Consider the following 22,731-nt stretch of genomic DNA (forward strand, 5'->3'; position numbering starts at 1 on the left):
GCTAAGTCTGGCACCGTGCTGCTGTCCACCTGAGTGACACCAAATTCACGTGGCAGAGTCCCGTAGATGACCTCATATGGTGTGCGCCCCAGTGCAGAGTGGAAATTGGTTTTGTACCAGTATTCAGCCAGGAATAACCATTTGTACCAGTTCTTGGGGCAAGAATGCACTGAGCACCTTAGATAGGTTTCGAGGCATTGGTTCACCCGTTCTGTTTGGCCATCAGTTTGAGGGTGATATGATGAACTCATTCATAGTTGTGTCTGGGCTAGCTTGAACATCTCTTGCCAAAGGTTGCTGGTGAACACCCTGTCACGATCGGAGATGATTGCTAGAGGCATCACGTGGAGCTTAAAGATATTGTGCATGAAGGTCACAGCCACTGACAGAGTTGTGTATGGGTGCTTCATTGGCAGGAAGTGTCCGTATTTAGAGAACTTATCCACAACCACGAGGATGACATTATAACCACCCGATGTAGGCAATCCTTCGATGAAGTCGAGCGAAATCACTGCCCATGCTCGTTTTGGTATTGGCAAGGGCTGTAGTAGGCCGGCTGGGGAAATCCTCTCTGTTTTTGCTTTCTGACATGTCTGGCATTGTTGCACAAATTCCTTGACCATAATCTTGAGCCCTTTCCATGCAAATAACCTGCGCACCCAATTGTAGGTGGCGTGAAACCCTGAGTGTCCTCCTGCCGCGCTATCGTGGAGTGCTGCAATCAATGTTTTCTGAGTTCCTGGGTCTACGCCAATCCAAATGTGCCCTTGATATTTGAGGACTCCTTCTTGCAGAGCAAATCCTTCCTCGCTGCTTGGATCCAGCGCCAACCTGGTGATCAATTGTTGTGTGTTGGGATCTTGTTGGTAACTGGCCACGATTGCTTCGAGCCATGCTGGCTTAGCCACTGCAATTGCTGCAAGTTCCTTGTCATCAGTTGGCTCTTGTCGAGATAGAGCATCCGCTGCCCGATTTGTTGCTCCTGCTTTATACTGGATTCGAAACTGAAGACCCACCAGTTTCGTAAATGCCCGCTGCTGTATTGGGGTGTTGAGTCGCTGGTCTGTTAGGTTCAGCAAGCTCCGTTAATCCGTGCGAATGAGGAATTCAGAGTGTTGCAAATAGGGACGCCAGTGATCCACTGCCAGGAGAAGTGCCAGGCATTCCTTCTCGTATGCTGACAGCCCCAAATTTCGTGGAGCCAAACTTTTACTGAGATACGCCACTGGATGCCCCCTTGCATGAGTACGGCTCCAATGACTGTTGCGCTCGCATCTGTTTCTACTACAAACTGCTTGGAGAAGTCCGGTAATGCCAGTACCGGGGCTGAGATCAATGCTTGTTTAAGTGCTTGGAAGGCTGCCTGTGTTGTGGGTGTCCATACAAACACTGCATTTTTCTTAAGCAAGTCGTTCAACGGCCTACTGAGCACTCCAAAGTTGCGCACAAACTTGCGATAATACCCTGCCAATCCTAGGAATCCTCTCAGCTGCTTGACTGTTGTGGGTTGTTTCCATTTTTGCACTGACTGAACGTGCTCTGTCAGAGTTGACACTCCCTGGTCACTGATATGGTGGCCCAAGTAGTTGATGTGTTGCTGCACGAATGAGCATTTAGATCTTTTGGCCACCAAATCATGGTCGCGCAGTCGCTGGAGTACTTGTCGCAGCAGCTGCGGGTGCTCTTGGTAGGTAGCCGTGTGCACTAGAATATCGTCCATGAAGACGAGTACTCCATGTCGTACCAGTGGCCCCAACACAATATTGACTCCAGTTTGAAACGTGCCAGGCGCGAATGCTAACCCATATGGCATCACCCGAAATTGGAAGTGGCCCATGTGAGTTCTAAATGATGTCTTCTCCTTGTCTTCCTCCACCAATCGGATTTGATGGTAACCTGCCCTGAGGTCGAGTTTCGAGAACCATTTTGATCCGGCCAATTCGTCAAGTAGCTCATCGATGATGGGGAAGGAGCAGGTGCCTTTGATAGTGATTGCATTCAGGTGACGGAAGTCCACACAGAAGCGCCACGTTTGGTCTTTTTTTCTCACTAGCAACACCGGGGACGAGAAGGGACTCACATCGGGTACGATCAATCCTCGCTGTAACATTTCCTTAATCTGCGCTTCGATCTCACTTTTCTGTTCTGGAGTGTATCTGTAAGGTCGGATGTTCACTGTTTTGGCCCCTGCAATCAGAGGAATCCTGTGATCCAGCTACGGTGTTGCGGTAAAGTTGTGGACTCAGCAAAAACAAGCTGGAATTCATCGAGTAATGCAGCAATCTTTGAAAGTTCTTGTGTGTCCCGTGAAGGCGGTGAAATACTTTGGAGCAACACTACATGAGCAATGGCATTCTGTTCTTCCCATTCCGTCAGTTGTTGTGCGGAGATTTGTGCCACTGCTGTACTTCTTGGTTGAACACCTGTTAGCTGCACCCATTCCCCTTCGTGCTGAAACTACAGGGTTTTGTGTTCCCAATCGACCCACATCGGGCCACACTTCTGCAACCAATCCATGCCCACAACCATATCTTAACAACCCAATGATAGAACCCTCAGATCAGTCTGAAACGTGTGCCCCTGGGTTGTCCATGAGCATGCTGGAATCATGCCCTTGCATTGTAGTACTCCACCATCAGCAATCTTGACAGAGGTGGCGACTATTGCTTGCACTTGCTCTTGTAGATCAGCGGCTATTCCCTCGCTCACGAAGCTATGTGAACTTCCTGAGTCCACTAAGACCAACATTTCTTTGCCCGCAATCGCCCCCAGCAAGCGTACTGTATGCGGTATCGTCTGTCCAGTGGTTGCCAGCTTGGAAATTGACATTAGATACTCATCAGCTTGGTCTTCCATGGGTTGATGTGGGGCTTGATCATCCGCCTGGAGAAGCTCGAGCAGTTCCTCGACGATGTGCAGTTGCACCGTGGCAGCACACTGATGCCCTTGCCCTCTGCGTTCGCCGCACTTGAAGCAGAGGCCTCGCGCGCGTCGATAGTTGTGTAGCACGGCCACTCGATCGTCGGCCGCTCGCCCGCGCTCCGGAGCATTCGCGGCGTCAAGACCGCGTCTATCGTCAGCCGCCACCGGTGCACCTGGGGGAGGTTGGCGTGGCACTTGAGCTCCCAGCGCAAGTAGCGGCCTTGGTGCCGGCCGTGCCTGTGGCGCATCCTGGCGCCTGTACTCGCGCCGTGGTAAGGCGTCCATCAGCTCCTCCTGCATCGAAGCCAAGGAAAATGCAGAGTCCAAGTCCTTCGGTTGGTGCAAAACCACACCCATACGAATTTTATGTTTTAATCCTTCTAGAAACTGGGTAGTAAAGAAAACTGGATCAAAGGATGGATTATGCGCCAAAAGCTGGTGCATAATTTCTTCAAACTGGGACATGTACACCTGCATGGTGCCTGTCTGACGTAGTGTTCGAAATTGATGCAGGTGTGCCTGATACTGTTCGCGGCCGAACTTGCCACATAGGGTTGCACACAATTCTCCCCACGACATGGACGCACTCTGGGATTCGTGGAGTTGCAGCCAGCGCGCTGCATTCCCCATGAAATGGAGAGTAGCTACACGGACCCATAACTCAGTAGAAATCCCATACACGTCGAAGTATTTCTCACAACACATCTTCCAGAATTGGGGATTATCTCCATCGAAAGTGGGGAAATCTAATTTTGGCAAGGACCAATTGAGGGAAGAATGGTGTGTGGTGCGGGACTCCAGTTCGCACCGGTGCTGGGCAACATCTAGGACTGGTAAGAGATTTGTGGTCAAGGACGTACCCTTGACCGGAGGCCGTAGTTGGGTGGTGACCACGCCATACGCCTGGCTCCCGGTGTTGTCGATCTCGCCATGGCCTAGCGGCCCGTGGTGCTCGGTGGCGTCCGTAGTTGCTGCAGGAACCGGTCGCACCACCGCGTCACCCTCCGGGATCGGATCCGGAGGTGCCGCCAGAGCCGGATGGAGCGCGATGCGCCCAACCTGCGTGCGCAACTAGTCGACCTGATGTTGGAGATGGGTAACCGCCGGCCTCCATAGTTCCAGCGACTGCCGGATCGTGTCGAGGCGGGCCTCGTTGGCAACTCGCCCGTCGTTGACGGCGTTGGCCAGTGCCGCGATTTGTTCCTCCATCACCGCCGCCTGCTTCGCCTGTTTCTCTGGTAGCATGGCTTGGGGTAGGCAGTCTCCAGATCGACGGACTGGACCTCTGATACCAGATGTAATGGGTCTCGCCCCATTCAGATCGGATCGGGAGGTAGGAGGCTTGGGAAGCAAGGGGATTGACTTGGGGAGGAAGAAGATAGGTAGATAGGATAAGGATGCCAAGGAGATCAGCTCCAGTTATGTGTACAATAATCCATCATAACCCACACACTACGCACCGCTCCACTTAAATACAGGGTAGGTCGTGCCGAACTAGGACTCGTTCTGCTCTCCTTCTTGCCTCTGGTCGCCGACTGGTGGTCCCGCCTGGGGCTTGGGTCACTCTGGCAGTTGGGGTGGTGTAGTGGTGCTGACACACAGCTTGCACGAGGTGCAGCAGCATAAGAACTCCGTGGTCCAGTGCCGGCGCTGGTTGGCTTCCGACGAGCCTCCTGAGCGGCGTCCATGGCGGGCAGGAGCTGCAGCGGCTGCGGTGCGCCACGTTCTACAGCACCGGCGGGCGCGCGTGCGGGCAGACCCAGCTACCGTGGTTGGCGCTGCCGCGCGAGTCAAAGCCCCTATCGACTTGACAGTATAGAATGTGACATTTGCTAAGTCAGATTCTTGCTAAGTAAAGTCAGATTCAGACTTGTTGTGTCCGTAGATAATTAGAATTCGGATTCTTGCTAAGTAAAGTCAGTACTTTTTTATTTGTACCAGCACGTCATGTATATACATAGCTAATCAGAATTTGGATTCTTGTACGTATCTAAGTAGGATTCTGGTCCATATCGATGTGTTATACTGTATTTTTAAGGATTATCTTTAAGAATAGAAGTTTGAACATGCACTGCTTTTAGTAAAGAGGGTTCTTTTATGAAATTGCTCGGGTCTGATGGTCTGCCGTTAGTCAAGTACAATTATGTTTAAAATATAATAAAAGTATGGGAATGCACTGCCTTTAATAAAACGGAGTTTTCAAATTCCGGCATCGGCCTGCGTTTGGGGAACTGCAAGGCTTGGCTTTTTGAGATGCGAATTTTTGCTCAAAACCGGCACACCAACTGCTAGCGCAGCAAAAGCTTCAACCAGTGTGTAAAATAGCTTCAAACGACGAAGAAGAAAGCTTCAACCCCATGAAGAAAAGCTTCAATCGATGTGAAAAAAAAGCTTCAATAATAGAAAAAGCTTCAACCAGTATGTGAAAAAGTTTCAACCGGCGAAGGAGGAAGCTTCAACCATGGAAAGAGCTTCAATCGATGTTGGAAAAATGCTTCAAACCATGGAAAAAGTTTCAATCAGCGCGAAAAAAGCTTCAACCGGCATGCAAAAACGCCTCCATCGGCGTGACATGTTGACAATGGTGCGAGCTGCGGCCGACGGCATAGCGGTGCTACGACGGCGACTTGTGAAACAAACTCTCGTAAAAAAATAGGAAAGTGGGAAGCCGTCCTATAATAACAAGGAAAGGAGGGATTCGGGGAAAAAAGTGGGAAGCCAGTCGTCCCATAATAAGAATTAAGTGTCCTAATAAGGAAGAACAGAGATAACAAAGAAGGAAAGGAGGGATTCCGGCAATTGATAATAAACAAGGAATGGGAGGGATTTCTAGGATTGATAGAGAAAAATAGACTGGTGATTTTCTGTCTTTTGTTTTGTCCCGTAATGAGTTGATTGATCTCTAAAAAAGATTGTGGGAACAAAGTAAACCAGCTAGAATTCAATCAAAAGTCGTCCCCCTCAAAAAAAATTCATCCTCTGCCACTAGCTATAATCCCACAAACGTAGTTTTACCCCGGCCCATAACTCGAGAGAAAATTATGTTAGAATCTTTTAACACCCGCAAAAGAATACTATGTCTAAATCATAATAAAAAATTGTTTATTAATTGTTCATGTACAATAATTTTTTTTGAGAATTATAATGAAAAAGATAGTACCAGTTAAAAATAGGTGCTTGATTGTTGGACACCAATAGTGCTATGCTACATAGTCCCTAAACCTAGCCAACATTGGTTCATGAAAATCCCTGTTACCTTGCAGTGAAGCAAAGAACATTGTCACTAAAATGGGCTTTACTATTTACGGTATAATGTGATATGTTTTGGGCATCACTAAGCAACTCCAACAAAGGCATGAAGAGATACTCACATCACGACTAGGTAGATATTTCTATGATTTAAATTTCACACACCTTCAGTACACTTCTGAAATACGTTCATATTTTCATGGCAGCATGGAGGATTTCAAAGAGTTTGTTCATGTCATCATGCCTGGCGGTGTGTCGTGGAATGAGAGGGGGTCTTGAGCAATTGGGTTAATGAAGTGTTGTTGTTTTTCACCCGGTGCAACGCACAGGCATTTGTGCTAGTACAACATAAATTCTCTAAATTTTTATTTGCATAATATGTAAAGCAACATGTGTACATCATCATGGCTGTGTGTATATGGCAATGCACAAGAAACATGTCCTGTATATCATGCAAAACAAGAGGCGTGCATTAGCATTTTCTTTTGTTGAGCCAAGATTATAAAAGAACGACACCTTGTTGCAACATCAAAATTATTCGGATAACCGGTAGGTAAGAGTTTACACCAATTTTTCTTGAGAAGAATTATCCTTTAAATTTTTCCATCAATTTTTATTATACATTTTACACCCTCCTTCGGCGATCTCAGAACCCATGGTCGTATTCTACATGGTAGGTCCGAGTCACATATTAGACTATGGTACCACAAACAGGTTCACTTGCAAATGTATTTTTTATTCAAATCAAATAATGATCATCTCTCCTTTTTTTTATTTTCACTTCTAAACTTTGTTCGGGAGTGTATCCATGATCGTCCTACCTGCTCATGTCACTAGTATAAAAAAGGCCTAATGTAAAGGATATTAGTCCCGGTTTGTAACAAGACCGGTACTAATGTGATCATTAGTGCCGGTCCCAAAGGCTAAGGGGGTGGAGATCATTAGTACCGGTTCGTGGTGAATCTTTAGTATCGGTTCGTGCCATAAACCGATACTAAAAAGACTATTGCAGGCTGTGGTCAGGCTGGAGCCCCACCAGCCGACCTTTAGTAGCGGTTCATGTAACAAACCGGTACTAGAGGTTCCTAGTTGATTCATTCTGCAGCGATTTTTTAGTCCCACCTCGCTCCGCTAAAAGAGTTTTTACCACCTTAAATATGTTACTTGTCAAACTATCACAACCACTTGATCTTCATTGAACTCTATGTGTATAATTTGTGGCCACAAATGAGTCTTCTACGGTTTCTAAACCGGTGATGACTCATATTGTCAATTCAGATTGTACACAAAAAGATCATTAATGATCAATGCATTTTTGATGTATTTCTCTTTCTGACATAACTTATTACAACTCCGAACTATTCAGATTGTACACCGGCTATTCAAAATTTTAATAACTTATTACAACTTCAGACTTTTTCTGCGTTCAGATGCACACTTGGGGGAGCGCAACCGCCTGTTTCGGCCATATCCGATCCACGCGCAAGCCGGTGCACAGTGGTGGCGGGCCCGTGCCTGTGGCGACGTCCCGTCACGCGTGTGGGCTAGCAGGCCGACCTGACCAGCTGGTGCCATGTGGCGGGCGGGCAACGGGCGGCGAGCCAGTTGCCCGGCTAGCACGCCACCTGGCCCCCGCCACGATGATTCGAATTCCACCACGCGGTCGTGGCCCTGTCCGGCTCCTGGCGTCCGACTCCTGGCAGTCGGATGGAGCAGAAGACGGACTACCACTTGAGAGGGAAACTGCTCAGGCTCTCCGGCTGCCCGAAGCCGTAGAACCTCACCAGCATCGGGCACTACTGATGGAGGGATGAACCCTAGGTAGCCTCCTCGACACTTCTACACTTTTTAAGACATCAGGGCTGGCCTAGCCCCTCAGCCTGACTGGTCGCAAGGCCGTCCACTGCGTTAGGATGGTACCAAAGGGCCGCCTCCTAGCTAGAAGGCGGTGGGCCACAACAAGGCGGACCCCTACTAGGCGGCATGCTCCGGAAGGCGGCGAGGGCCTCGGCCGACTCCTACCAGGTGGCACCTCGCCCCCTTAAAGTTTGCGCCCACCCGCTACGACAAGACGAGGCATGGAAACAGTGCGGCCTGCCACCCCCGAAGCCAGGACGGAACGTGGCCACAGTGCGGGCGTACCAGGCGGACACCCCTCTCCTGGTGCGGCACTGTAGCCACGCGGCCCGTGATGCCACCTACGTCAGGCAGGGCCATGCCCCCACGACGGGCGGTCGGTACGACCCGTAGGCGGTGGGACCCACCTGTCCATGTATCGCTAGAAGGCGGCAAGGCCATAACATGCGGCCACAAGGGGAGGCCGACTCCTGGCAGGCGGCCGTCCTTCCCCTTGGAGTCTGTGCACCATTAACCAGAAGTGACAGGGAGTGGCTACAGTGATCGCCCGCCAGGCGGCGATACTGTAGCCATGCGCCCCCCGACCAAGCTATCGTCATCAAAGGCGAGGCCACAATGCACCATAGTCCTCCTGGCCCACAGGCGATGGGACCTACCTGTTGGCCCTGTTCACGGCAGTCGGTGGGCCCACCAGGCGGCGGGCCCCAGCTGTCGGCGGAGAAGCCGGAGCCCAGAGACGCTGATGACCGGGTCCCTCACCAGCCGGACACTACAAGAAATCTGTTAATATGTGACGGTACTTGTCCGTCACAAATTAGTGAAAAACTGTCATGGGTGACCATGCATGACGGACCCGAAGTCAGCCATGTATATCGCATCATAATTTGACATCGTGCCTTCCTTGACGGTTCTTGACCGTCATGGATTTGCCCCAAGCCCGCCCAGGCCCAAACCATTGTGACGGAACAAGCCGTCATAGGCTGACGCCACGTTGGATTTTCAGTTCACCAATGGAATGATGTGGCTGCCTACGTGGATACTAACTTTCGTCACACAAACCGTCACGAATGTAGGCATAATTTAAATACGGTCGAACCAATTTTTTTCAGCCCAATTATGACACAGTATATTGTTAGCCAATTTTGGGCAAAGAGAAAGTAATTTCAAACAGTTCACGCAATATTCTTCATGTAATGATAATTTACAACATAGCAGTTTACAAATCCTTCATGTAATGATAATTTACACAATATATATTCCCTAAATATATCACACAACAAGCTTAAGAAGCACTACAATCCTGTTTACATTAACAAAACATATAATCTTTCAACGCTGCTGTTCAGGTTCTCCATCGACTCCTGATGGCAACTATCATGTCATGGCACGGATTATGATGGGTAGCACTATGTAGCCCACTACCCAATCATACCTAGCATATTTAAAAGAACATTAGATTTTTGCAGATTCATAGATAGTAGACAAGAGTATTACAACAAGTGTAAAAAATGTAATACATGTCCACTTGGCCAGTATTGAAAGTACTATTACTTAGAAGGGAAAATAATGAAATGAAACAAACCAGTATATTTGTACAGAAGGTGACAAGAACTGCAAATATAATTTATTACATGGCTTACAAATTACTTAATGGTTATTAAGGTACAAGCTAAATCATAAAACATGAACACCAACAGCAAGTGTTATTATGCACTGGATCACCCTGCAACACCTATATGCACTCATCTACCCACTTGACAAGCATAGTACTGTTATTTATAACAGGATACAATAATGAAAGGAACAAGTATACATGTATACAAGACAGCAATAGGAACAAGAAATCAGAGAAAGAGAGTCAAGTCATAGTGAAATCAAGGACATAAGAGAGAACATAAATTGGACTGTTTTTATATAAAAAATCAAGGTTCAGAAATGTGCAGACATATTCAGTGGTGGATGTTGCGAAGACCATACTTATTTTTTGTATACATTTATGAAATGGATAATCTAATCTTGTTAGCTAGTTGTCAAGCAAATTGTTATCGAAACATTTACTGCAAACTTGCATAACACAACACTTGCTTGAAGATATTGGACAACTCATATAAAGAATATGAACCGTGAGTTAGAGACAACATCTTTTAAATATTAAGTTATGAATAGTCAGTCAAACAATGTAAACTGGATGCATGAAATTCACCAAATAAAGAGCATTAAAACAATAAGCCGGTATATGCTTGTGAAAAAGGGCCTTAAAAATGCAGAAGCCTTTCTAGTGTGGACTATATAACTCTATAAAGGGACAAGACAATTCTTTACCAGACATAACAGAAATTACATTCGGAAAGAGAAATATATAATTTGATGCTCTAAGTTTATTAGTTCTATGGTAATTGTTGAATTACAAAACATGAGTACACGAACATAGTGGAAAAAGGGCAGAAATTTACAAAAATGAGCACAAGATTTAAATCTTTCACATGCTCTGCTCCATTCCCATGGATAATAAAAAGGTTTGCAGACAAATGCACTTCGATAGGACATGCAGAAAAATTGATAATATTCCAAAAGACATGAAAATAACTAACTGAATATACACTTCTTGCATATATAAGCGAAACTAAATGTCATGGTCAACAATTATTGCACTAAGAATGAGCATACGAAATGAGATATTTTGGTCAACAATTATAACCCACTTATTGCTACAGTTTTATTATGAACTTGTAGTAAGCTAAGCAGAACATAACATCAATACTACTTGTTGAACGAACTTAAAGACACCGGTGCTATTTATTTCAAGTTACAGCTGCAAAACACAAAGAACAGTAAAAAACCAAGACAGACAAGAGAACCGTATAGACTTATAATAAGTTGAGCAGAACATAACATTAATGTAAACAATCTAACTAAACTAATAACTCACTTTATCTCCCATCATTCTTTAAATACTTTTTGACAAATGCATTTACAGTCCATCTCTGCAAACAACACTATCAAATGTTTAACCATCAGACTATAACATAGTTTCTACTTTTTAAATATAGATTACAAGGGTGAAAATTTTAGAGCACCCACATGGCAGCCACATGTAGCTCCATTTGATCCTGCTTCAAGAGTTCAGGTTAATTATAAAGAACCTATAAAGCCTCAATTAGGTCCCATAAAACTACTCATTTGAAGCCATTTGGATTGCCGCCTTGATTTATAGATGTTTGACAACAAAACTATCACTGCACAAGGCAACCATATATGTTATATGCTTACAAGAACATGAACTTGTTCAGATATTTACATATTAGAGTTGATATTTACAGGAACCTATAAATATTGTTCCTGACATCTTTATGTATTGGGTGAAAATTAGATGGCAGAATCTATAACAATTGGGTAAAAATTAGAGGTTCAAATACTTACAGGAACCTATAAATATTTAGGTTGAGTCATTGCCTCTTTATTTATACAGGTGAAAATGTTCAGTTAGTCAAAGCACATCCTAACAAAAAAAAAGATGTTGTGACGAGAGGAAGATGAGGTTTGAGGTGCTCACCTCGGCAAGGGAGGGCCTCCAGTGGTCGAAATCATGCAGAGAAGGTTGCCACGGGACACACGACCGTGCTAGAGACGTAGCAGAGGAGGTTGGGGTCACCGCCGTGCAGCCCAATGCGGACGAACGCACTGAGCTAGCAGTTGCCATCCAGATGATGTAGAGGACGCGAGGGCGCGCAGTGTGCAATGAAGCGGAGCCGCAGGAGATGTGCCGACGATGGACCGATGCCGCGGCCGAAACCCTAGCCTAGCTAGGGGTCGCGCGAGAGCGCCGGAGAACGGGAGTGTCGGATCCAGCTGTCTTGGAGGACGGAGGGGTCATAGACCAACTCATGTGTGTGTTGCGCGGTGGTGGACGTCACCGGAACCGGCGGGGCGTTGGCTGCAGCGTGTGAGGGGTCACACATGTGAGGGAGAGATCGTTTGTGAGAGGGATGGATGAGGGGGGGATGCGGCAGATCTGGTGGTTGCTGGTGCCACGAGGTGACATGACATAAGGGGGAGGGCCGGCGACGAGCAATGACAGGAGGGAGGCGAGGAGTGGTTGGGGGCGGCGATGTGTGAGCAGTGATGGGGAAGGGTGGCGGCTGTGGAGGAGGGAGAAAACAGGAGGGTTAGGGTTAGCGTTTTATATGGGTAAAGTCTCGGCGGGCTTTACAGGGCTTTGGCGGGCCTGTGGGGCTATACCATGCCATCCATGATGAATTCAAAAATGTCATCGAAAATCCGTCATGGATTAACTGATTTCTTGTAGTGGGATTACCATTGTATCCTTGGGGGTAGGCCTATATAAACCCCCCAAGCTCACCCATGCAAAGGGTTCAGCTCAGCTTCTAGTCCAGCCCTAGACCACCATTCCACCCACATAACTAGAGAGAGGGGTAGAGCTAGCCTTGCCTTCTTCCTCCTCTAGCCAGCACAGCTCAAGGAGCACTCTTGTAGCTACTCACTTGATCATAGTGATGCAGAGACCCCGCAGAGCAGGATTAGGGGTGTTATCTCCATGAAGAGCTCCGAACCTGGGTAAGACCCGGCGTCGTTTACGTTCTTGCCTATTCCCGCTTCTAGAGCCCGACAACGTTCTCTTGTCCCCAGATATGATTAGCCACCCGTTGGCATATGTCGAGAAAATACCCCGACAGTAAGCTTATTTACAGAGCTGAAATTTGTCTTTTTTATTGTGCGCTCCTTGATTTTCCAAAATCCACTGGTTTTTGAACGAAGATCACGCACATGAGCATCTTGCTTCCAAAAAAACTTGGATTTTTTGAATATTTTTTCTAATTTTAATGACTTTCTGATTTTGCCCGGGCTCATCTGAGCCCGGGAGCAGAAACGCCGCTTCCATTCGATTTCAATTATTTGTTGTATGTTATTGACTATCTTTTCTATAAATGTAAAATTTTACATGCAATCAGTAGCAACCAACCTGCAATGAATAGGAAGGCATAGAAATGCTATGAAAACCCAATATCAAATACTGTAACAATATCAACAAATGAACGTCCTCAATGTTTCTATGGCTCGTGGCAACGCACGGGCACTTTACTAGTAGCGCCTAGTGACTCAGCGTGGTTGTCATGCTGAGTGGTCACTCACGCCCGGGGACCCTAGAAGCGCCTAGTGACTCAGCGTTGTTCTCGTGCTGAGTGGTCACTCACGCCCGGGGACCTGCGCTGTAGGCCCAGAGAACCGGGTTCTGGCCGGTGTCTTCGGAGCTATGCGTGGTGAGAAAAGAATCAGAGCCTCTGAACTTTTGTAGCGCCTAGGTATTAAGCGTGGCAGCCATGCTGGCGGGCTGGGAAGATATGCATACCTTTTCACAGAGATGTACTAGCACCTAGTCACTAGCATGGTTCGCTTGCAAATCTCTGCATGTGTCTCAACTGACGATGGCCTCTCCAGCAAGCGCAAGAATGTTGAGAGAGAGAGAGAAAAATAAATTTCTATTTTTTAACTTGGTACTCGCTTATTTGATTACTACTTGGGGTTCACCATTTATAATCGTTTCTTATGAATTCCAAGGTTCCATTAAAAATTCAGTTATGTATACTACTACTAAGCTCTAAGTTAATTTAGTGTGTTGTTGCCCTTTTTACTTGATGCCCTGCTCTCTAGCATGGCATACGCTTCGGAGAGATCTGTGGTGACTGAAGGTGAGAATAGAAAGCTCAGTGACAACAGCATGGTAGAACCAAAAGATTAGGTTACACACCAACATAGTTATAAGATCTCATTTTAAACAAAAGAACTGCACTACATAAATATATCCTGACTTAAGCATGTTGTTACACAGCCAACTAAGGATAACCGCGGGTGCTCATGGTAATTTATCATCTTGCTACTAAGAACTGCTGTGGCAGATCAGATGAACTGCGGGTGGTCATGGCACTTGATCACCTTTTCCATGGAGTCGCTTGCGCTTTAGATCTTGACATCCATCTTGTATGGACAAAGCATGGTGGATGTGAGGATGTCACAGTGCCCGAGAACATGGAAATCTGCAAATTTCCGCCAACCAACCTCAACATCATCGAAGATGAGTTGCCCTTGTCAGCGTGTAATACGGATGTTCCTGTGGCAATAGGGCTTGTGCTCAGCTCTATGGTATAAGGGACTGGGCCCTTGAAGTGATCCTCGATTCCTTTCAGCAACACAAACAGATGAAGATTCTCATTTAAATCCATCTCAACCATAAAACTCTTTGGAGTATGAACATCCTAAAAGTGGCCAAGTTATAAAGGACGTCCTGGGCCTCTTCTCAGCCGCAATCCTTGCACTGGCTTAAGAGTCGCGTCGATCTTGGTCTTCCCAGAATATTCGTTTAGCACCAGAAGGTTGTGAGCTTGGACTGGAGCAATTTGAGAAGCCGGACGAACTGCCGCAACACGAGCAACCAGAGCAACACAAGCAACTGGAGAACGTGAAACCCTCTGGATAGATAGCCCCTACAAAAATGTTCTCGCTCCTTTCAGTTTTAAATGGCTTATCCCTATATATATATATTTTTCATCTACACAATGGCAGATTAGAAACCCAATGTGTCTCCAATTTAATCCTCCCTCGCAATTCGCGTGTCCCCGTGAGGCTGGCTGCCCGTAATGATAGTATCATAGGTAGTATCATGCATGCCAACTAGACAATTTTGATGAGGTGTCATATCATTAAATGAAGAAAGAGAGGATGGAGTATCATATCATGATACCGTATCATAATAAATGCTATGCTATTTTGTGTCATGCATGGTAATAAATAGAGTACTACATGATACTAAAATATGATACTACCTCCGTTTCAGTTTACAAGTCCTGCGCGTATACCTAGGTTGTCAATTTTATCACCCTAATATAAACTATATAACACAAAAAATATATTTTTTGAAAGTAGGAACTCCAAAGTTTATGTTGGCATATTTTTTGTAATGCATGATACTATCTAATACTATGCATTAGGGAGGTAGTATCATACACTAGTATCATATGCATGATATTAGTATATGATACTCCCCATTACAACCAGCCTATGCATGTTACTCCCTATGCATGTTACTCCCTCCGTTTGTATTTACTTTGCATATTAGAGTTAACTGAAGTCAAACTTCGTAAAATTTGACCAAGTTTATAGTAAAGAATATAAATATTTACGATAACAAATCTATATGATGCTAAAGTACGTTCAATAATGAATCTAATGGTACTGATTTATAATTGTACATGTTAATATTTTTGTCTATAAACTTTGTCAAAATTTATAAAGTTTGACTTTGACCAAAACTAATATGCGAAGTAAATAAAAATGGAGGGAGTAGTAGTGTATGTTACTACCTTCATAACGGGTAGTGTCATATATGTGGCAACATACATATCTTTAATTATTACTTTGTAGACTCATTTTGCATTGAAAAACGCTATGTGATGGTAACATATTATGTTACTCTATTTGCCTCTCTTCTCATTAACTACTTGCCACCTCATCATTTTTACTTATGTGACATCTATGTTACTCCCACTATGACCAGTCTGAAAACACACTGGCCACCTCATTGATTTGCATGCACGCAAAAAATGAAGGACAAATTGGAAGTTGCGTACAAATGATTCAGGCTGCCCGTAATGGGAGTATTGTAGGTAGTATCATGCATGCCAACTAAGCAATTTTGATGAGGTGGCATAGAATTAAATGAAGAAAGAGATGTTTGAGTATCATATCATGATACGGTATCATATTAAATGATGTGCTACTTTGTGTCATGCGTGGTAATAAATTTAGTCCTCTATGATACCAACATATGATACTATGCATTACGGATATAGTATCATACACTAGTATCATATGCATGATAGTAGTATATGATACTCACCATTACAACCAGAGCATGAGCTGGCTACGCAGTTAAAGAATGCTGCATGCAAGATTTATTTACATGCATTAGTACGAGAGTTTAAAACTTTGTTACAGCCACAACGACGAACATCTGGGAATACTCTCTGTGAACACCAACCACTTCAAAAGTTGTGACGTGAACCAACATAAAAGAAACTTACTCTTAGGGGCACCAGAGGACCAACAAGCTCATTGCTACTTAGGGGCAAGTTGTACTTAGATACGAGCATACAGGAGACACATTGCTACATAGATACGAGCATTTCAGTTTCAGCATATGAGCAAAGCATGATGGTACATTATGAAGATATATGGTACTATTGTAGCAGATCACGCGAAATGCGGGTGTTCATGTCACTTGATCACCTTCTCCATAGAGTCGCTTGCGTTGTTGATCTTCACATCCAGCTCGTACAGACAAAACACGGTCAAGGAGAGGATATCACGGTGCCCGACATCATGGAAATCTGCAAACTTCCGTTAACCAGCCTCAACATCATCAAAGAGGAGCTGCTCTTGCCAGCGGGTCATACCGATGTTCCAGTGGCAATGAGGGCTCGTGATCAGCTCTATGGTACAAGGGAATGGGCCCTTGAAGTGATCCTCGATTCCTTTCGGCAACACGAACATATGAAGATTCTCATTTAAATCTATCTAAACCATAAAATGCTTTGGAGTATGAACATCATTAAAGTGGCCAAGTTGTAGAGGACGACCTGGGCATCTGCCCAGCCGCAAACCTTGCATTGGCTTAGGAATCACGCCGACCTTGGTCTTCCCACGAAGTTCATTCACCAATAGCAGGTTGTGAGCTTGGACTAGAGCAACTGAAGAAACCGGACGAACTAAAGCAGCACGAGCAACAGGAGAACCTGGACCACATGGGCCACAACAATGCATCAACAAAGTCTCACCGACCACATGAAATGCTGCCATAGCCTCTACTATGTCCATCACATAAATTTTGACATGTGCATATGTTATGATATGATCTTACAAAATGTATCGTCACTGCTAGTGGTAGTTCATGCATAACTTGTACTAGAAAAAGCATGACTGCATGCTACGGAAAATAACATGACATCATAAAACACATTCAATACTAGCACAAGTTCCTAAGGCGCATGGTATGCAGATCTAAAAAGAGCATATAGAATACATACACCTGTCCTGCAGCGCTTTTTTCCTATGGTTCGAGAGAGGGATTTGATTGTACGCCAAAAGCTCATTCATAACTGATGTTGCTATCTTGCGACCCCAAAGCCTTTCATACCAACGCAGCTCCAGACGTTGCAGGCATTGGCTGGATGGCATGTGTTAATAGATTGTGACTCATAATAACATCATTTTACAAACACAAATATAGCATATGAGTTATACTGATTTTGAACTGCTAACCCTCAACAGAAAATTTGGAAACTAAATCAGAGTTCCATCAAATACAGATCTGTGTTTTAACGTTCCTGCTAATATGGGCTCAATCACTACACTATTAATAACACCAAACACATGCCATTCTACTGATTTTAAAACGCCAACTCTGTGCACAGGGGACCCTGGAATACTTACAAGAGCGACGACAGTGCTGGATCTGTGATCCATGGGAGCACAACCGACATCTGCCTTCGCAGCGACATCCAACGCAACCTTTGCTAGCAGCCCCATGCTAATTCCTTCTAATTAATAGCCCGCCACCAATCAATCAACTACCCTTTGGTTGGACTTTTGTCCTTCTTGGCCATGGTTGCCATGCCCAACGACCTAGATAGTGATATGTCTCCAACATATATAGAATTTAGAAAGTATTCATGCCATATTTACATCAATTCTATATGCATGATTTTGGTGCACTTTTATATTATCTTTATGGACTAACATATTAATCTAGTGCCCAGTGTCAGTTTCTGTTTTTTGGCATGCTTTTGGTTTCACAGAAAATCCATATCTAGGAAGGTCCAAACACGATGATTTCTTGGATTTTGTAGTCTCCTCTAAGGGTGTTCAAGTTGATGAGTCTAAGATTGATGTTATTAAAACTTGGCCACAACGAACCAACTTGCAACAAGTGCGTATGGGGACCCTCTCAAGCGCATTTGATAAGGATTTTAGCACTATTGCATCACAATTGCACGCTTTGAGTAAGAAAAATGCACCCTTCATATGGGGACCTTCTCAAGCTACCGCATTTGACGAGCTTAAGAATTTGCTTACACATGCTCCATTACTTGTCTTACCAAACTTTAAAAAACTTTTGAAGTTCATTGCGACGCTAGCGGTAATGACATAGGTGGCGTGTTGATGCAAGAAAAGCGCCCTATTGCATACTTTAGTGAGAAACTTTTCGGCACACAACTTAATTATTCAATCTATGAGAAAGAGTTATGTGCTTTGGTGAGAGTCTTGCATGTTTGGGAACATTATCTTCACCCTCGTGAATTTTTCCTACTTACGGATCATGAAACGCTTAAGTACCTTAAAGGTCAAACCAATTTGAATAAATGGCATGACAGATGGAGTGAATTCATTGAATCTTTTCTGTATCTCATTAAGTACACTAAGGATAAAGAGAATGTGTTGGCGGATGCTCTTTCTCGCAAATGCATGTTAGTTACTCAACTTGAATTGAATGTTGTTGGCTTTGAGAAAATTAAATACTTGTATGCACATGACACTTCATTTGCGATTCCTTATGTCAAATGTCAAGCTAATAGTTATTGTGAGCGATATTATCTCACGGATGACTATCTTATGCGGGCTAATAAACTATGTATCCCCGAGTCTTCTCTTCGTTTGTTACTTCTGCAAGAGGCTCATGGTGGAGAACTTATGGGACACTTCTGCCACAACAAAACATTTGACACACTCTCCAACAAGTACTGTTTGTCCAAGATGTTTCGGGACGTCGCATGCTACACCAACCGGTGCTTCATATGTTGCAAAGCTAAGTCCCAAACTCAATCTCATGGTCTACATATGTCATTCTCTATTCCGTACCACCCATGGGAAGATATTAGTATGGACTTTGTGCTTGGTTTGCCTAGGACTCAAAACGGTAAAGATTCAGTATTTGTCATTGTGGACGATTTCTCTAAGATGGCACATTTTATTCCATGCAACATGACAGACGATGCTTGACATGTTGCAAATCTCTTTTGTAGGGAAATCTTGCGATTCCATGGAGTGCCCAAGACGATTGTATATATGGGACGGGGACGTCAAGTTCCTAAGCTACTTTTGAAAGACACTATGCGCCAAGCTTGAAATCAAGCTACTATTCTCTTCGGCATGTCATCCACAAACCGAATACCAAATGGAGGTCACCAATCGGAAGCTATCCACACTTCTCCGCGTGTTAATTAAGAAGAACATCACAGAGTGGGAAGAATGCTTTCCCATCACCGAGTACGCCTACAATCGGGCATGACACTCTACCACCAGCAAGTCCCCCTTCGAGGTGGTCGATGGCTTTAACTCGTTGTCACCATTGGACATCCTCCTGCTACCACTACAAGAAAGAACCAACAAGGACGCGAGTGCAAGAGCAAGCTACTTCAAGAAGGTGCATGAAGATACATGAAACAAGATCGAGGGCCAAGTACAACACCTCACCAACAAGCTCAACATCAACAAGCACCCCATGGTATTTAACCCCGAAGATCTTGTGTGGCTACACCTACACAAAGAACGTTTTTCCCTAACAAGCGCAAGTCAAAGCTTCTACCTTGTGCCGATGGACCATTCGAAGTGCTAGCACGCTACAACGACAATGCCTACAAGATAGACATCCTATGCGACTATTACAACATGAGTGACATCTTCATCATCAAGGACCTATCTCCCTTCCATGGTGATGAGAATATCGATCCGAGAGCGGATCTTCCCCCCGGAGGGGGGGGGGGTGATGCGGATCATCCCACGGTCATCCCCATGGACCCACCTTCGTCTCCCCAAGCACCAAGTGGACCGATGACAAGAGCACGTGCAAGAGCTATCGAGAAGGAGTTTAAATCTCCTTAATGAACTTCCATATGAACCATGTGAGACATGGCTACTACCTCAAGCAGAGATGGTATGTGTGCTTAGGAACCAAGCATTCGACCTTAGAGACACTCGGAATGAAGGAATTGCACCTATTATTGTTCTGAGCCCTAGACCCCCAAGAAGACAACAATTGTGATATCGACAGGGATGACTTTAAATTGAGAAGTTCATGTATTCACTGTGTGTTAAAGCTTTGTTCTGATTCTCTATTAAAAGAAGCGCCTTAATTAACCTTAATTTCCGTTAGGATCCCACTGCCATTGTAGGGCAGGACAAAAGATGTTAGGCAAGGTCTTATTGCAAGCAAGTATCACTATATACGGAATACGTGCCTACATATGATTAATGAATTCGATCTAGTATGTATCACTCTAGGTTGTGATAGTACATATTGAATCTTGTCTGAACACCCGATCACTACTCCATGCCTATGCATTTCTGCTATTGTGTTTGTTAACATCACTACTGTCACTTGGCTACTATTCTGCGAACTTGTTACTAATGCTGCTACTATTACTGTTACTCTGTTATCACTATTATCATATTATTGCGCTACTAATAAATTCCCGCAAGAAAGTTATCTCTCAGGTGTGGTTGAATTGTAAACTAAACTACTAAGGCTTATAAATATGCGTTAGCTCGTTGTGTCGAATCAATAAATTTGAGTGAAATACTACCCTCAAAGACCATTGCAACCCCCTTATACTTGTTGGTCACTTGGTCATCATTAGTACTCCCTCCGATTTCTTTTACTCTGTGTATAACTTTTTCTCCTTTTTTTCAGATTAGTCTGTGCGTGCCTGATTTATAGTGTTAGTTTCCATCCATGCCCCCACTCGATCGGTGTCTGCCCCACTAATTGCGCCAGTTTCCAAAGCAGCAAATCACATGCAAGCAAAGCATGCAGCGCCGGATGCAGCCTGAGCACGTGGGCAAGCGAACTCAAGGGAAAGGAAGAGGACCAGCCAACCATTGCGTGCACATTTATTCCCTATATTTATACAGATTACTCCTGCGTAGGGCAAATTTGTCCAGAAAACTCAAACTACTGCCTTCCTTGGTATGCAGGACGAGAGTTATGCGCAGACTAAAAAGAATCAGAGGGAGTACATATATAAGAACAATTTGTAGTTGTTGGTAGTGAAATAAGCTTTTTCTTGATTATTGGCGAGGTCAACAAAAAACTGAATCTTTGTTTTGCCAGAACCAAAACTGCAACTTGAGTTGAAAAAGATCTTATAATGCTGATATATTGTAAGAAATCATTCCTGCAAAGCATGGAATTATATAGGAAACTAAAAGTAAATAAATAACTGTTGTCAAAAACAATTATGAACTAAATATTCTTACGAAAAGAAGACTGTATGTTGCTACACTATTTTCTTTAACTGTATTTCAGAGAGCATGTGTAGGCTTAAAATTGAAATGTAAGAAGTGTTATGTGACAGGAACTGAAAATTACATATACTTAGATACGAATATGAAAATTGGTACCCAAACAAAACTCATGTATGCTTAGTTAGTGGTCTAAAAGTAGGTAAAATATTGGTACGAGTTTCTAGGTTTGAATATGTATGAAATCAGGATACATTAAAAGAACATCTCAGAAATTTTGGAAACTGGATCAAATAAACAAATGCCATTGAGAGACTGTTGGATCTACATTTAGTTCAGTCAATAAGCGAACACATAATTATATGAAACCTATAATGAACTAATAACTAACAATTAAGTCAGAAATCAAACATCTTGTTGAAACTTGTCGTTCTATCTCTGCAGCCAAGTTGAAAAAAGAGAAGTTGTTGTTCTTCAGAATCTTGTTCTCGTGGAACAAGCCTCTGCGGTCGTTCAAACAGGGCACTAGAAAAATACAATGGGCAATTTAGAACAAAAAAGTAGTTGGACCTAATTTGAAGGAGATTAACAAGTATACATCATGATTTCCCTCCACATGAACTGTATTGGGATCGACTGCGGCTTTTCCCGTGGCTCTTCTTGGTGGGGCAACGTACATAATCACACGATGAAGGGGTAATCCTCGTCCATGAGGCCTCGTTTGGTTTTTTTTAGGGTTTGGCCAAAATTTGTTCATCAAAGTCCACAGAGGGTGGGATACAAGTTGTGTCATGGGGCTGGCCCAGCCACACATGACGACCCGAGGCAAGAATAAGGGAAAACCTAGCTAATCTATGTGCCTCATAGTTGTTGGCACAACCTTCAAAAATAAATTTACATGAAAAAGATAGAGCTCTAGCCCTGACCTCGCTGGTAATAGCTCCATAATTGCACAAAGTACCCTGGCTGATGTCCTGGATCACTTGCTTGGAGTCGCTGGCTACTACAAATTGATTAACTTGGAGGTCTTCAGCTAGACAAAGTGCCTCACGGCATGCAATCATCTCCATTGTCGCCAGATCGTACACTCCAGAAATCACAATAGCTGAACTACCCAGATAATTTCCTTCATTATCACGGCACACCACGGCTGCCGATCCTCTTCTACCCCTCCTGATTCCAGCATCAACGTTGAACTTTACATGTTGAGGAGGTGGGGCTCGTGGTCGCCTCGCTGCACTTCTTGCTGGAGGTGGCTGAGCCGCTACATGTTGGACAAGCCGGGTCTCCCCTAGCAAAGCTAGCTCTTCCAAGAATCTGTTAATGAACGAGACGATGGCATGTGGGCTCTGAAAAATTCCTTCGTGGATAGCCTTCCGCTGCGATGTCCAA

At 44.5% G+C, this 22,731-nt stretch overlaps 1 protein-coding gene across 1 annotated transcript; it reads right to left on the bottom strand.

The window, feature by feature from the left end:
• Positions 1-991: 991 nt before the first annotated feature.
• On the bottom strand, positions 992-4,285 carry LOC123106534 (uncharacterized). The gene is made up of 2 exons (XM_044528672.1): positions 3,783-4,285; positions 992-3,216 (listed from the first exon to the last, which is right to left on the bottom strand). Exons 1-2 carry the CDS (start codon positions 3,852-3,854, stop codon positions 2,533-2,535), a joined length of 756 nt encoding a protein of 251 aa, XP_044384607.1. The 5' UTR covers positions 3,855-4,285; the 3' UTR covers positions 992-2,532.
• Between the last annotated feature and the right edge of the window lie 18,446 nt (positions 4,286-22,731).

Source organism: Triticum aestivum, chromosome 1B, assembly GCF_018294505.1.
Source record: "Triticum aestivum cultivar Chinese Spring chromosome 1B, IWGSC CS RefSeq v2.1, whole genome shotgun sequence".
In the NCBI taxonomy this organism is placed as follows: Eukaryota; Viridiplantae; Streptophyta; class Magnoliopsida; order Poales; family Poaceae; genus Triticum; species Triticum aestivum.